Raw genomic sequence first — 17791 nt, forward strand, 5'->3', positions numbered from 1 at the left:
AACCCATTTTGTAAATATCTTAGCTTGGATTCTCAGATATGTAGGAGTATCTTGCATAGGCGGCAAGCAAATGGATCCGAAATTCAAATTTTCTTCGCGCTTTGGTTTTCACTCCCATCATTGACACAGATTATCTAAGTTTTAGTTTGCATTGGGTAATAAAATACATTTTTTTGTGTTTGAAACAATGGTATTTCTAATGTGTCCAGTTTGGAGAGTTTCGTAGTACAAAGTTTTTTGCAAAATTAGGCTGAAAGTACCATATTTTTGATCATTTTACAAACTCGTCAACTTCGCATTTCACTTATTCAGTATTGGACAGTGGCACATAAATGTTGTTTGGTGTATTGGTTACTACATATCAGGTTTCAGGTTTGTCACACCTTTACTCCCCGAGACCACAAACTGTGAAATTTTTTCGGTCATCGGTTTTTTTCTTCTCTCTATCTCTATCTCTATCTCTATCTTTTTTTTTGCAAAAAATTTTCTACCTGAATATGTCTTATAAAATTCTTTTCATTATTATTGTTAAGATGAACACTAACATCATGAGGATTTTATTCGGCACTTGCATGTACAAGAGCGCGGAGCAAGATGCCTCCGGCCAGAACACATATAGTATATATACAGTTACAGAACATTCCAGTACAATGATTCTTGATATTTGTGGATACTTCTAGAATGTAATCGAATAGAATATAGAAATTAAAATTGTACAGTCCAGGTGAGTTTCGAACTTGCGACCCTCCATGCAACAGTTTAGTATCATAAACACTAAACCACGGTGGTACACAGCTTCTTCTGCAACATTGCTCCCTCCTTAAGAGAATGGTGTCTCGGTGTTCCGTCCACTTAGTCCAGGAATAAGTCATCAGTCCTCCATACTCCGACTACCGATGACTGGCTTTTGCCCTGGCGATGATCTTCTTAGAACTTCGTTTGCCGCTATGCTCTTCGTCACCTCTCTGCTTTTTGCCTGTCGCTGGAGCTTTGAATTTACTCTGGGTTGCAGGCGTCATTCGAAGGACATGGACCGTATCTCTGATCTGATCTTTCGTTGTCTTGTGTCAGGGTCAAAATCTTCAACTTCATAAGTAACATCAGACAACTGTCTTACAACCTTATAAGGTCCAAAGTAGCACCTGAGGAGCTTCTCAGAGAGACCAACGATCCGAACAGGAGTGAAGATCCAGACGAAGTAACGAGGCTGGTAGACAACAGGGCGGTGGCTCACCTCATATCTTTGGTGTTGGTTTTCTTGAGCCTGCAGCGTGCATAGTCGAGCTAACTGCCGAGCTTCCTCAGCTCTGGTTAACATCTGACTGATGTAGTCGTTGTCATCCAAGTCATCAGGATGTAACGGAAACACAGTGTTCATTGTTGTAGTTGGCCTCACTCCCAAGCACCAGGAAAAATGGCATAAATCCTGTGGTGTCTTGTTTGGCGATGTTGTTGGCAAACGTCACAAAAGGTAGCACCTCATCCCAGTTGCTCTGCTCGACATTGACGAACATTGATAGCATGTCGGCCAAGGTCTTATTGAGGCATTCAGTAAGCCTGTTAGTTTGCGGATGGTAGGCAGTCGTCATGTGATGAGTAATGTTGCACCGACGGTTTATCTCTGTCGCAAGATTCAATTGAAAGCTTTCCTGCGATCCGTAATTAACGACCTTGGGGCACCGTGTTTTAATACAATGTCTTCCACGATGAGTTTGGCTACCTTGGATGCTTCAGCTCTTTTCACGGCTTTTGTAATGGCATAGCTTGTCTGATAATCAGTGCAAACAATAATCCATTTATTGCCACTAGCAGGCATTGGAAATCGTCTGAGGAGTTCAGTCTCAACATGCTGGAAATATGTTTTGGCTGGTGGAATTGGTATGAGGGCCAGGTGGTTTCTGAGGAGCTGCCTTCCTCCTCCGGCATTCTCGACTGTGCGGCACGTAGTGATGGACACTCCTAAATAAAACTGGCCAGAAAAATCTCTTGCGGTTTCTATCGTATGTCTTAATAAATCCTAAATGTCCAGCCTCAGGTGTGTCATGGAATTTCTATAGAACATCTAAACACATTTGTTTAGGAATCACTGGTAGGCACCTCTTTCCAAACGGATCAAAGTTTTTCGTGCAAAGTAATCCATTAACTACCTTATATTGTCCTTTCACATCATCTGATCAATTTAAGGCAGGCATAATTTGAGATATCTTGGTGTCCTCCTTTTGCTCAGCAGAGAGATCCTGGAGTGCAGCGAGATAGTCACTATCTTCATCAGAGTCTTGGTCTTGCAGAGGGTTTCTTGAGAGACAGTCTGCATCTTGGTGTTTTCTTCCACTTTTGTATGCTATGGTAATGTCATACTCTTGAAGATGTAATGCCCACCTTGCGAGTCCTCCTGTTGGATCCTTAAGACCTGTCAGCCAACAAAGTGAATGATAGTCTGTAACAACTGTTAATGGCCTTCCATAGAGATACTGTTGAAATTTGCACATGACCCAGATCATAGCAAGACATTCTCTTTCTGTAGTTGAAGAGTTTCTCTCGGCCTGTGTAAATGTCCTAGAAGCATAGGCTATAACCTTCTCTTTTCCATCCGAAATTTGCACCAGAACAGCATCATACAGACCAAGTACATGGTCAGTTATCAGAGCTTTTCGCAGCACATCAAAAGAATCTTGTTGAGCATCAGCTTTCAACAACTATTGGAGTGGCCTGGCTTTGATACGAATGTCTTTTATAAAATGACGGTAATAAGAACATAATTTGAGGAAGCTCCTCACACCTCTAAGACTTTTAGGAATAGGGAATTCCATTATATATCTCACCTTTTCTGGGTCTGGCCGCACACATTTGTTTGATACGAGGTGTCCTAGTATCTTGATTTCATTTGCTCCAAAGGGACACTTTCTAGGATTAAGTATCAGTCCACCTTGTTGGAGACACTTAAGAACAGCCCTCAGTTTTATATATGTTTATCAGATGTCTCTGAGAACACTATAATGTCATCTAAATAACAAAGACACATCGTCTACTTGAGGTGCCTTAGAAGATTATCCATCATCTGTTCAAAAGTTGCTGGTACATTACACAAACCAAACGGCATTACCTTAAACTCATATACACCCTCAGGGGTGATGAATGCAGTTTTCTCACGATCAGCCTCATCTACTTCGATTTGCCAGTATTCCGAGTACCTGTCCATGGTTAAGAAAACCTTAGACCCCATCAGACAATCTAGTGTATCGTCAGTTCGTGGAAGAGGGTGAACGTCCTTTTTAGTTATCTTTTAAGCTTATTGTAATCAACACAAAAGCGCCAACTGCCATCCTTCTTCCTGACGAGGACCACTGGTGATGACCATGGGCTCTGCGAAGGCTGGATGATGTCATTCTTTGTCATTTTCTTTACCTCGATGCGAATTATTCAATGTTCCATTGCTGACACATGGTGTGCTCTCTGGATTATTGGTTGATGGTCTCCAGTGCTAATCCAGTGCTTCACCGTAGATTTGTCTAATTTGCTCTCCATCTGTGGATTGAAGCATTCAGAGAACTCATGAAGAATGGCAAGTAGCTTCTGCTGTTGTTCGTTAGTGAGATCTGGTGATAGTCGAGCTAGAAGATCTTGTCTCGTAGTGGTAGTGCTAGTTTCGCCCACAGACTCGGCATGGGAGGTTTCTGTGATGCTCAACTATTCTTCAGTTAACAGCTCAGTGGTTGCTACACACATACGTCTTGGAAGGATCTGCGGTTCTCGATGAAATAGACGACAGAGGTATAGAGAAACATTTAAAATCGCTCAAAAGAGGAAAGGCCGCTGGTCCTGATGGGATATCAGTTCGATTTTACACAGAGTATGCAAAGGAACTTGCCCCACTTCTTGCAGCGGTGTACCGTAGGTCTCTAGAAGAGCGAAGCGTTCCAAAGGATTGGAAAAGGGCACAGGTCATCCCCGTTTTCAAGAAGGGATGTCGAACAGATGTGCAGAACTATAGACCTATATCTCTAACTTCGCTCAGTTGTAGAATTTTGGAACACGTATTATGTTCGAGTATAATGACTTTTCTGGAGACTAGAAATCTAGTCTGTACGAATCAGCATGGGTTTAGAAAAAGACGATTGTGTGAAACCCAGCTCGCGCTATTCGTCCACGAGACTCAGAGGGCCATAGACACGGGTTCACAGGTAGATGCCGTGTTTCTCGACTTCTGCAAGGCGTTCAATACAGTTCCCCACAGTCGTTTAATGAACAAAGTAAGAGCATATGGACTATCAGACCAATTGTGTGATTGGATTGAGGAGTTCCTAGATAACAGAACGCAGCACGTCATTCTCAATGGAGAGAAGTCTTCCGAAGTAAGAGTGATTTCAGGTGTGCCGCAGGGGAGTGTCATAGAACAGTTGCTATTCACAATATACATAAATGACCTGGTGGGTGACATCGGAAGTTCACAGAGGCTTTTTGCGGATGATGCTGTGGTGTATCGAGAGGTTGTAACAATAGAAAATTGTACTGAAATGCAGGAGGATCTGCAGCGAATTGACGCATGGTGCAGGGAATGGCAATTGAATCTCAATGTAGACAAGTGCAATGTGCTTCGAATACATAGAAAGATAGGTCCCTTATCATTTAGCTACAAAATAGGTCAGCAACTGGAAGCAGTTAATTCCATAAATTATCTGGGAGTACGCATTAGGAGTGATTTAAAATGGAATGATCATATAAAGTTGATCGTTGGTAAAGCAGATGCCAGACTGAGATTTATTGGAAGAATCCTAAGGAAATGCAATCCGAAAACAAGGAAATAGGTTACAGTATGCTTGTTCGCCCACTGCTTGAATACTGCTCAGCAGTGTGGGATAGAGTTGATAGAAAGATAGAGACGATCCAACGGAGAGCAGCGCGCTTCGTTACAGGATCATTTAGTAATCGCGAAAGCGTTACGGAGGTGATAGATAAACTCCAGTGGAAGACTCTGTAGGAGAGACGCTCAGTAGCTCGGTACGGGCTTTTGTTGAAGTTTCGAGAACATACCTTAACCGAAGAGTCAAGCAGTATATTGCTCCCTCCTACGTATATCTCGCGAAGAGACCATGAGGATAAAATCAGAGAGATTAGAGCCCATACAGAAGCATACTGACAATCCTTCTTTCCACGAACAATACGAGACTGGAATAGAAGGGAGAACCGATAGAGGTACTCAGGGTACCCTTCGCCACACACCGTCAGGTGGCTTGTGGAGTATGGATGTAGATGTAGATTTATATTTATGCAAAGTTGCAAAATTTATACCCACAATCGTCATAATTGTGGTCCAGATGATGTGCAACCCCAACAATTCTGCTATGTGACTGAAGAAAGAAACGAGTAGAATGAACAAAACTAAAGTATGTAGTATAAGAACAGTAAAAACATAGGAGATTCAGTCGAAGTTAGATAATTCAGACTCATGATTCAGTCCAAGTTAGATAATTCAGACTCATTATGTTCTTTAACAACATTATCCAGGCGTACACTTTGGTTGAGTTGACATCTGCTCCTCTTTTTCAAGGATATAATGTACGGAAGGATGACGGTTCAATCCCACGTCCGGCCATCCTGATTAGGTTTTCCATGATTGCCCTAAATCGCTCCAGGCAAATGCCGGGATGGTTCCTTGCAAAGGATACAGCCGACTTCCTTCCCCATCCTTCCCTAATCTATGAGACCGATAAGCTCACTGTTTGGTCTCTTCCCCCAAGCAACCAGCCAACCAACCAACCAACCAACCAACGATATCCCAGAGTGAGCGGTGGCTGACGTCTCACAAACAACAAATTTAATGTAGTTTTCTTGTTAAGCAATAATGGTAGTGCATTTATAGCTGAACTCTCTTAATTGCTCATTGCCCTATTTCAAAATAGATTGTAAGAAATTTCTGCAGTGTGATGTATGTTAAAAAAAGGGTTGTTGTTAATCAAGACCTGAAATATAATGATTAATTCTCTCTCTCTCTCTCTCTCTCTCTCTCTCTCTCTCTCTCTCTCTCTCTCTCTCTCTCTGTCCACTTTGCTGTGGCAGTGTCGTGTTGGTCAACTTTCATTCAACTCAAAAATGTGTCATTAAAGTGATGTCTAATGTACTTATGTTTTACATGATTGGTCAACAGTAACAAGTTTGATATCTCTGATATGTTTGCAGTCGTACAATGACCTTAGAGCTGGGTACAATGAACTTGAAAGCAAACTGCACACGCAGAGTACAGCACTTATCGCTCTGCAGCAACATAATAAGCAGCTTACTGCTCTTGTAGAAGTACAGGAAAAAGACGTGAATGAGTACAAGGACAAGACTGAAAGAATAGAAGGTATGGCATTAAGTTGAGCTATTTCTATACAATATTGTCAGTTATATTAATATATTTGTGTATGTCATTTGTGAAGTTCTGCTGGGTTTGTATAACATATTACTGTTTTTTAAGTGAAATAATCATTGCGTGAGTAATCAAGGAGTTCCTACAGGTAATTTTGTTAAGACAGATCAGTACATTTAATTTTGATTTGAAACTTATAATTATGTGCAAAACATATTTATGCTGCTGATATATTAACTTGTACATAATCTGTTTACATTAATAGATCCTTAACAGGAGTAGGTTTAATAATGAATAAAAAAAAAAAAAAAAAAAAAAAAAAGAAAAAGGAGGTTCAAGAATCATAAAAGAAGGTTATATACATGGAAGAATCCTGGAGATACTAGAAGGTATCAGATAGATTATATAATGGTAAGACTGAGATTTAGGAACCAGGTTTTAAATTGTAAGACCTTTCCAGGGGCAGATGTGGCCTCTGATCACAATCTATTGGTTATGAACTGTAGATTAAAACTGAAGAAACTGCAAAAAGGTGGGAATTTAAGGAGATGGGACCTGGATAAACTGACTAAACCAGAGGTTGTACAGAGTTTCAGGTAGAGCATAAGGGAACAATTGACAGGAATGGGGGAAAGAAATACAGTAGAAGAAGAATGAGTAGCTCTGAGGGATGAAGTAGTGAAGGCGGCAGAGGATCAAGGAGGTAAAAAGACGAGGGCTAGTAGAAGTCATTGGGTAGTAGAAGAAATATTGAATTTAATTGATGAAATTGATGAAATTGAGAAAATATAGAAACGCAGTGAATGAAGCAGGCAAAAAGGAATACAAACGTCTCAAAAATGAGATTGACAGTAAGTTCAAAATGGCTAAGCAGGGATGGCTAGAGGACAAATGTAAGGATGTAGACGCTTATCTCACCAGCGGTAAGATAGATACTGCCTACAGGTAAATTAAAGAGACCTTTGGAGAAATGGGAGCCACTTGTATGAATATCAAGAGTTCAGATGGAAACCCAGTTCTAAGCAAAGAAGGGAAAGCAGAAAGGTGGAAGGAGTATATAGAGGGTCTATACAAGGGCGATGTACTTGAGGACAATATTAAGGAAATTGAAGAGGAAGTAGATGAAGATGAAATGGGAGACACGATACTGCGTGATGAGTTTGTCAGAACACTGAAAGACCTGAGTCGAAAAGGGCCCCGGGAGTAGACAACATTCCATTGGAACTACTGACAGCCTTGGGATAGCCAGTCCTGACAAAACTCTACCATCTGGTGAGCAAGATGTATGAGACAGGTGAAATACCCTCAGACTTCAAGAAGAATATAAATTCCAATTCCAAAGAAAGCAGGTGTTGACAGATGTGAAAATTACCGAACTATCATTTTAATAAGTCACAGCTGCAAAATACTAACGCGAATTCTTTACAGACGAATGGAAAAACTTGTAGAAGCCGACCTCGGGGAAGATCAGTTTGGATACCACAGAAATGTTGGAACACGTGAGGCAATACTGACCCCACAACTTATCTTAGAAAATAGATTAAGGAAAGGCAAACCTACGTTTCCAGCGTTTGTAGACGTAGAGAAAGCCTCCGACAATGTTGACTGGAATACTCTCTTTCAAATTCTGAAGGTGGCAGGGGTAAAATACAGGGAGCGAAAGGCTATTTACAATTTGTACAGAAACCAGATGGCAGTTATAAGAGTCGAGGGGCATGAAAGGGAAGCAGCGGTTGGGAAGGGAGTGAGACAGAGTTGTAGCCTGTCCCCGATCCCCCCTGCGGGTTCGGGGGTAAGAATAGGCCCGCGGTGTCCTGCCTGTCATAAGAGGCAACTAAAAGGAGTATCAAACATTTCGGCTTTAATGTTATGGGCACCTAAGGGGTTTGACCACTATTTTTCAAAATTTTCTGTTAGTGCGTACCATTTGGGGAAGGACGCGTTACGTGGTGTATTATATATCCATCTTGCCCTAAGATCTGGCACATCCGATATTGTCATGGAGTTGGACTTACATCGAGCTTCCGGCCAGTTCCACTGCAGTGTGTTCTGGGTAGCGTACATTCCCTCTGTAGTGCACTTCCATCTTTGCCCTCATGATGTACGTGGATATTTCGACACCCGGCATCCAGCACGGTAGTCAGTTGGTTGTGGTGGGGTTGTCATGTACCCTCTTGGTGGTAGCCGCCTGACTACACAGGGATCGCACTGCGGATGCCTGAGCTGCTACCTCCCCACGTATGCCGAAGAGTCGATGCCTATCCCTCTGGGGCATCGGGACTCCCTGCATAGGCCATCCTGCCAGGTGGTCTTTGCTGCGGCTGGGTGGCGCCCATGGGGAGAGCCCCTGGTTGGAGTGGGTGGCATCAGGGCGAATGACCCGCAGTGAAGCGTGGTACGACATCTCTCGCTGCTGGGCCTTCACCAGCAGTCTCTAAGCGATCGAGGTCTAACCTCAATGGAAAGAAATTTGATCAGAGATTGTTTCCCTTCCTGGCACTCCATGGGAGGAACGTACGGCTACAGAAGGCAGTGGAGATTATTCATCCCGGTACCTCGTGTGTACACTAGTTGATGGGGAACCATTTATGTCGACCAAGCCCCAGTTTTTTGTGGAGCATTTAGAGGACAAGATTGGGGAGGTGGAGGGCTTGTCCAAAATGCACTCTGGATCGGTTCTCATCAAAACAGCATCCTCTGCCCAGTCCCGGAGGTTGCTCACTTGTGGCAAGTTGGGGGATGTTTCCGTCACCATCACTAAAAATTTAAACATAGTCCAGGGTATTATATTCCACAGGGATCTTCTACTGCAGTACGATGATGAACTACGCATCAATCTAAAACGTCGGAGTGTTCACTTCGTCCGGCGCGTCCATCGGGGTCCGAAGGATAATCAGGTATCCACCGGTGCCTTCATATTGGCCTTCGGAGGTGATATTTTACCCGAAAAGGTCAAGGTGATGGTTTACCGCTGTGATGTGAAGCCATATATCCCTCCTCCGATGCGGTGTTTTAAATGCTGGAAGTTTGGGCACATGTCAACCTGCTGTACTTACGGCATCACATGTTCACATTGTGGATGTCCTTCGCATCCCAACACTCTATGTGCTCTGCCTCCCATCTGTGTTAACTGCGGAGAACACCATTCCCCCTGCTCGCCGGACTGTAGGATCTTCCAGAAAGAACGGAAGATAATGGAATACAAAACCGTGGACCGCCTGACCTACTCTAAGGCTAGGCGGAAATATGAGAGGCTCCATCCTGTGCCAATGACGTCAATGTACGCCGCTGCTGCAACGACGGTTCTTCCATCTCCTGCGTCGTCCCGTACGGTTGGTTCTATGATTGGTCAGAATCCAACAGCCCCCTTGATTGTGGGGGGCACTTCACACCCCTCCTGCTCCATCTTCTTCAGGAGCCAACCATCGGGGACATCAGCTCCCCCTTCCCAGCCAGAGAAGCATAAGACTTCTTCGGCTGCAATTGCCAGGAAGGGGTCCCTTGGGGACTTCCCTTCGCAAGTTTTGACCAGTGGAAAAGCTGACACCCGCAAGTGGCTCAAACAACCACCAGTCCCTGGTAATAGGGCCTCAGGGTCATCGTCTGTCCCTGAGACTGACCCAGTGAAGCCCATGAAGCCTGAACCACCGAAGGCACAACGCGACAAGCAGAAAAAGAAGAAAGTCCCAGAGACCAACGACATTTCGGTGGCACTCGTCCCACCACCGCTTCCTACAACCTCTGCGTATGAGAACGAGGTGGAGGTTCTGGCGTCCGCTGTGGACCTCGATCTCGCCGGTCCCTTAGACGCCATGGATAGCGCTAGCACCGGTGCTCAATTGGAGGCAGTAGGTGCTCAGCGGCGTAATCTGCCTTCCAAGTCCCATCATGTCTTTCTCAGCCATGGACAATACCATCCTCCAGTGGAACTGCAGCGGTTTCTTCCACCATCTAGCTGAGCTCCGACAACTTATCAGCCTTCACCCTTTCTTCCGCATTGCTATTCAGGAAACTTGGTTTCCAGCAATGCGAACCCCTGCCCTCCGTGGCTATCGGGGTTATTATAAGAACCGGGCAGCTTATGAAAGGGTGTCTGGTGGCGTCTGCATATATGTCCTTAACTGTCTCCACGGCGAGTCTGTCCCTCTACAAACAGCTTTAGAGGCTGTCGCTGTTCGGATGTGGATGCCACAGGCTGTTACCGTCTGCAGTCTTTACCTTCCACCGGATGGTGCTGTCGTGCAGCATGTCCTGGTTGCTCTGATAGCCCAATTGCTGCTACCTTTCTTGTTACTGGGCAACTTCAACGCCCATAACCCTCTGTGGGGTGGGTCAGTGGCGACAGGTCGAGGCGCCACCATTGAGCATTTATTGGCACAGCTCGATCGTTCGCTTTTAAATAATGGTTCCTTCACACACTTCAGCGTGGCGCATGGCACGTATTCCGCCATCGACCTTCCGATCTGCAGCCCTAGCCTCTTACCGTCTGTCCAATGGAGAGTGCATGACGACCTGTGTGGTAGTGATCACTTTCCGAGCTTTCTGTCACTGCCACAGCGTCAGTCTTCTCTGCGCCCTTGCAGGTGGGCTACGAGTAAGGCTGACTGGGACTTGTTTTCCTCCACTGCCGCTATTGAGCCTCTCTCTAGTGATGACATTGATGCGATGGTTCAATCGGTCACCACCGGCATCGTTACTGCCGCCGAATCTGCCATTCCCTTTCCTTCTGGGTGTCCTCAGCGGCGGACTGTGCCTTGGTGGTCGCCTGAGATCGCTGAAGTGATTAAAGATCGCCGGCGGGCGCTACAGCATCACAAGCGATGTCCATCCATAGATCACCTTACCGCCTTCAAACGGCTGCATGCACGAGCCTGCCTCCTTGTCCACCAAGGCAAGCAGGAGTGCTGGGAACAATATGTGTCCACCATTGGCCTCCATGTCACTCCATCGCAGGTCTGGGCCAAGATTCGACGCGTCTACAGCAGTCGGACCCCTGTCAGCATCCCTGCACTCTCATGAATGGAGCAGTTTGTACTGACTCTGACGTCATTGAAAACCGCTTGGCAGAGCATTTTGCTATGAGTTCCGCTTCTGCGAATTACCCCCTGGCCTTCCGCTCCATTAAAGAGTGGATGGAACGTCGAAGCCTTTCATTTCGCACCCACCATCCAGAATCGTACAATGTTCCATTCAGTGAGTGGGAATTTCGCAGTGCCCTAGCCGCTTGCCCTGATACTGCTCCTGGGCCAGATGGCATCCACTGTCAGATGCTGAAACACCTTTCAGTGGACTGCCAGCAATGCCTCCTCGACATTCACAACCGTATTTGGGTCGAGGGTGAATTTCCATCGCAATGGCGGGAAAGTATTGTTATTCTCGTTCTGAAACCGGACAAGAACCCTTTGGAGGTGGACAGCTACCGTCCCATTAGCCTCACCAACGTTCTTTGCAAGTTGCTTGAACGGATGGTGAGCCAGCGCTTGAATTGGTACTAGAGTCTCGGGGCCTTCTGGCTCCGTCTCAGGGTGGGTTCCGTAAAGGCCGCTCCACCGCCGACAATCTGGTGAGCCTGGAGTCAGCCATCCGTACTGCCTTTGCCCGCCGTCAGCACCTGGTCGCTGTCTTTTTCGACATGCGGAAGGCGTACAATACGACATGGCATCATCACATCCTTTCTACACTTCATGGATGGGGTCTTCGGGGCCCTCTGCCGATCTTTATCAGAAATTTTCTGTCGTATCGTACCTTCCGCGTGCAAGTCGTGGCCTCTCATAGTTCCTCCCGAGTCCAGGAGAACGGGGTACCACAGGGATCTGTCCTCAGTGTCTGCCTGTTTTTAATCGCAAGAAACGGGCTCGCTGCAGTGGTGGGAAATTCTGCCTCCGCTTCCCCGTATGCTGACGACTTCTGCCTTTACTACAGCTCTACTGGCATTGCAGCTGCTGAACGTCAGCTACAGGGCGCTATCCACAAGGCACAGTCTTGGGCTGTAGCGCATGGTTTTCAGTTTCCGGCTGCCAAGGCCTGCGTCATGCATTTCTGCCGGCGCCGAACAGTCCATCCTGAGCCGCGGCTTTATCTAGACGGCGAACTTCTTGCTGTGGTGGAGACTCACAGGTTTTTCGGTGTAGTTTTTGATGCCCGGTTGACTTGGCTGCCTTATATTCGGCAGCTTAAACAGGCGTGTTGGTGGCATCTCAATGCTCTGCGATGCTTGAGCCACACCCGCTGGTGCGCCGACCGATCTACACTTTTATGGCTCTACCAGGCGTTAATCCAGTCCCGTCTGGACTATGGAAGTCGGGCTTATGGCTCAGCATCCCCATCTGCGTTGTGGGTGCTGGACCCAATACTACACAGCGGGATACGCCTTGCTACTGGTGCCTTCCAGACTAGCCCTGTGGACAGCATACTTGTAGAGGCAGGTGTCACTCCACTGCGGTTGAGGCGCCAACATTTACTGATCACTTATGCTGCCCATGTTTTTAGCTTACCGGGCATCCAAACTATCGTCTCCTGTTCCCGCAGTCGGTCGTCCATGTGCCAGAACATCGACCCCGATCAGGTTGTACGATCGCGGTCCGCGTCAAAGTGCTTCTCTCCGGGCTTAGGGTTTTCACTGTTTCACCTCCTTTTCGGGCCACTTTGCGTACGCCCCCATGGTGTGTTCCTCGCCCTTGCCTTCGGCTCGACTTGGTACAGTTCCCGAAGGACTCAGTCCATCCAGAGGCCTTCCGCCGCCGCTTTTATTCCGTCCTGGCCACGTATCAGGGCTCTGGCATTGTTTACACTGATGGCTCGATGGTTGCTGGTCGTGTCGGTTATGCGCTAACTCTAGGGGACCATTCTGAACAACGTTCATTGCCGGCCCGCTCCAGCTTTTACACTGCTGATCTGGTCGCCATCTTTCATACCTCAGAGTATATCCGCTCCTGCTCAGGTGAGTCCTTCATGATCTGTAGTGATTCCCTGAGCGGTTTCCGAGCTCTCGACCAGTGTTTCCCTTGTTCTCGTCTTGTGATGGCTATCCAGGAGTCCCTGCATACTCTTGCCCGTTGCGGCCGCTCTGTGGTCTTTGTGTGGACCCCGGTCATGTCAATATCCCGGGTAATGAACATGTTGACTGCCTGGCGAAAGAGGCCACCAGTAAACCATCTCTGGAGATTGGCCTCCTGGAGACTGATTTGCAGGCAGTCTTACGCCGCAAAGTTCTCTCGGTTTGGGCGCAATCTACCCACGCCAAACGAACTCCATTCTCTCAAGGCGACGACGACTGTGTGGCACTCCTCCTTGTGAGTCTCTCGCAAGGAGTCTGTCTTCCTCTGCCGACTGCATATTGGGCACACACAGATGACCCACGGCCACTTATTGCGCTGTGAGGAACCCCCTCTCTGTCGCTGCGGCTCGGCATTGACAGTAGTCCACATTTTGTTGGACTGTCCAATTTTATCTGTGCTCAGGCAGACGTTTGCACTGCCTGATACGCTCCCTGCCCTTTTAACTGACGACAATGCTATGTCTAGCTCAGTTTTACGTTTTAATCGAGCAGGGTTTTTTTATTATTTAATCTGAGTGTTTGTTTTTAGTGTTGATTCTGGCTTTTGGCCTCTGATTTTAAACTGAGTTTTTAATGTGTTCTCGGTGGTTGGCTTTTCCTTTTTTTCTCTATGGTCGGCCAACCACCGTCACACTCGGGGTGATTTTAATTTGTTTTGTCTGTTCTCTGTCGGAGTATTTCTTGTCCCATGTTGTCTGCCATCTTTCCTGTTGTTCGTTTTTCTTCTCTTTGGGTGGTTTTCGTTTTTTTGGAAAAAGGGACCACTGACCATAGCAGTCTGGTCCCTTTCATCCCTCAAAACAACCAACCTGTGCAGGATGTTATTCAATCTGTATATTGAGCAAACAGTAAAGGAAACAAAAGAAAAATTCGGAGTAGGTATTAAAATCCATGGAGTGGAAATAAAAATGTTGAGGTTCACCGATTACATTGTAATTCTGTCAGAGACAGCAAAGGACTTGGAAGAGCAGTGGAACGAAATGGACAGTGTCTTGAAAGGAGGATATAAGATGAACATCAACAAAAGCAAAACAAGGATAATGGAATGTAGTCGAATTAAGTTGAGTGATGCTTATGGAATTAGATCAGGAAATGAGACACTTAAAGTAGTAAAGGAGTTTTGCTATTTAGGAAGTAAAATAACTGATGATGGTCGAAGTAGAGAGGATATAAAATGTAGACTGGCAATGGCAAGGAAAGCGTTTCTGAAGAAGAAAAATTTGTTAACATCCAGTATAGATTGAAGTGTCAGGAAGTCGTTTCTGAAAGTATTTGTATGGAGTGTAGCCATGTATGGAAGTGGAACATGGACGATAAATAGTTTGGACAAGAAGAGAATAGAAGCTTTCGAAATGTGGTGCTACAGAAGAATGCTGAAGATTAGATGAGTAGATCAAATAACTAATGAGGAAGTATTGAATAGAATTGGGGAGAAGAGGAGTTTGTGGCACAACTTAACAAGAAGAAGGGATCGGTTGGTAGGACATGTTCTGAGGCATAAAGGGATCACAAATTTAGCATTGGAGGGCAGCGTGGTGGGTAAAAATCATAGAGGGAGACAAAGAGATGAATACACTAAGCAGATTCAGAAGGATGTAGGTTGCAGTAAGTACTGGGAGATGAAGAAGCTTGCACAGGATAGAGTAGCATGGAGAGCTGTATCAAACCAGTCTCAGGACTGAAGACAACAACAACAACAACAACAACATTATTTGTAATCCATAAAGACTCGGTATTTTCAAAATGTAGTTTTGCTCCTTAAAGTGCACTCTAGACCTTACTCAATTGAATCTTCAAATCCATTGGCCAGCTAGATTTAAAAAATAATAACCGTCATTCTCCCTTAACATGTAGGAAACAAAAGAAAATAAAAACTTTGTTTGTTCATCACTAAATCAGAAATGTGATTTATTCATGACCAAGGAATGTTATCCAGTACTTACAGTGTCAACTGATCTCTGTAGGGTGAAGGCTCAAATACTCCATCCAGTCATCTGGATTCAGGTATCTTTTGCTTCTTATTTATCATTTAAGTTGAATAATGGGATTGCATACCTTCCACATGGTATTGGTTTCAGTCATTGGAGTTTGTGTTTGTAAAACCATAGCATCTTGTTTTCAACAGTGTAGAAATAGAAATTATAGCCGTGCAAAAATATAAATGAAGTTGTTGTACTGTTTTTATCCCAGTACCATACATATTGCACCATACAATTTTTAATAATTACAGTGATGATGATGATGATAATAATAATGACGACGACGATGATGATAATGTTCCTTTCAAGGATTAGGCTGTTGCCTGTTCTGAAGTTGTGGTGGTGTCTCCAATATTCACAATATTTTTGAATTTTTTCATTTGTGTTGAAAATATTTAATTCTGTTCTAGTATCTACATTTCTGATTATGTCTCTTCTTGTGCACTCCTTTATTTTCCTTAGGAATCTCATCTCTGCTGTTTGATTGTTTTTTTAACCCAGCTTTTGCTACCACAGGATAACATAGGAGCTGCCATCATTTTACAGAATTTCATTATATATACAGCATAAATGACAGATTTGAGAGACTTTTTCTAAAACTGAACTATGCAAAACAATTTATCTGTCTGGATATTGTCCTCAGATTGCCATTATTTTCATGTCATTACTAGAAATTTTAAAGGTCTGTTTTTCCGTATTTAGTTCAGGTGGGATATAGATGTCTGGATGTCATCTTCATTCTTTTGAATAATAACAATATCCTCTGCAGACAAAAGCACAATCAGTTATTCCTCAGATAATCTCTTAATTCCTCTTTTTACATTTCCATTCACGAAGAATGAGATCAGTGTAGATGTTAAAAAGGATAGGTGACAGTCCACACCCTTGTGTAAAATCTCGTTTAATAATTATTTCCTCAGATCTATTTGTACTTCTGTTTATTACAGGATGTGTATTTTTGTAAAGACTTTCCACAACCTGTATTGGCTGATAGGATATACATGTTTAAACATGTTTAAACATTTTCTATAGGTTATCAAGTCTCACCCAGTCAGTAGTCTTTGCAAGGCCAGTTAAGGCCATGTGGGTTTCTTTATTAAATTCTCAGGTTTACTGCAATGTTTTTAATTACAAGCACATTGTCTGTGCATGATCAACCTGATATAAATCCATTTTCTTGTTCAGAAATAATAGCTGCTGTGATATTCTTGATGCAGTTATTGATTATCTTTGAGTATAGTTTGTAGCCAGTGTTTATAAGAGTATTGACATGATAGTTTTTACTATCTACAATCTTTAAGTTTCCCTTGAAAAGAGAGATTACTGCTGCTGTATGCCAAGGGTGTGGGTCTTGCAGTTCTTCCAACATTCTTTTACAGTTTTTTACTAATTTATAACAATAATAATAATAATAATAGACAGATTGAAAAAACAATAAAAGAAAGACCTTTTATACCAGTGAAACTATTCTACCTACATAAAGCAACAGTTGAGTTGTGGTATGGTACACCTCATACAAGAAAAAGCTGTGATAGCTGCTGTGTGTGTTTGTGAAAGTACATCTCAGTCTCCCATGTAGTTGTAGAATACATTATCTAGCAGAGTATGCCATATGAAATGAAACTGAAATAGAGATACGAAAAAATACTGCTTATAGTGGTATTGTATACACGTTCACACACCAGAAGTGGGGAAATTTTTTGGGAAAATGAAACTATTCGGTAATAGATTAGGAAAATCATCCAGTCTTTGACGAAGGAGGGATTGTAAGGCAGGATGAGAAAGGTTTAAGCAGTGAAATATTAGCCATTTATGAGTTTTGTGCACATGAATGCTAGAAATTGTTATAGGGGCAATTAATATCAGCTCTCAAGATAACATTGGCTATCAGAAATTACAGAGCATTTTCAATAAAAGAATCCTTCTTCTTCTTTTTCTTGGTTGGTTCTACAGTCCTTGAAGAACCTTGGCCTCTTGTATCACCTGCCTCCATTCTTCTCTGTCCATAGCCTTCCTTCTCCAATTTCGTATTCCCATCGCCTTTAGATCTTCTTTCATATCATCCAGGAACCTTTTCCTGTGTCTACCTCTTCTCCTTCTCCCGTCAGGTTTCTTAAAAAAAACTTTCTTGACACTCAGAGTTTCTAGTATTCTTTGTTCATGTCCTGCCCCCTGCCCATCTTATACTTCTCTGATTAATTTTAACAACAATAGTTCTAGATTTGTTAGCTTGCCAGGCCTCTTAACTGTCCTCACATTCCAGGTGGCTATCCGAATATCTGTGTTCCTTCTCTTCAACCGTTTTTCTCGCCGGTTGTCATCAGACAATCCATTCCATTTGGAGGACCTGGACTTTTTTAGGGTTTACTCCCCTAGGAGGGTTGGCTTCCCTACACCTATAGAGCC

General features: G+C 44.1%; 1 protein-coding gene across 3 annotated transcripts in view; it reads left to right on the forward strand.

Moving 5' to 3' along the window:
* The window catches only part of LOC126278912 (uncharacterized), a 124921-nt gene that overhangs the window by 56715 nt on the left and 50415 nt on the right, over positions 1-17791 (forward strand). For all 3 annotated transcript variants that reach the window (XM_049979190.1, XM_049979207.1, XM_049979198.1), the window contains exon 4: positions 6178-6343. In XM_049979190.1, coding sequence (XP_049835147.1) covers positions 6178-6343 — 166 coding nt within the window. The remainder of the gene's footprint in view (positions 1-6177; positions 6344-17791) is intronic.

The sequence above is a fragment of the Schistocerca gregaria genome, chromosome 1 (genome assembly GCF_023897955.1).
Source record: "Schistocerca gregaria isolate iqSchGreg1 chromosome 1, iqSchGreg1.2, whole genome shotgun sequence".
Taxonomy (NCBI): domain Eukaryota; kingdom Metazoa; phylum Arthropoda; class Insecta; order Orthoptera; family Acrididae; genus Schistocerca; species Schistocerca gregaria.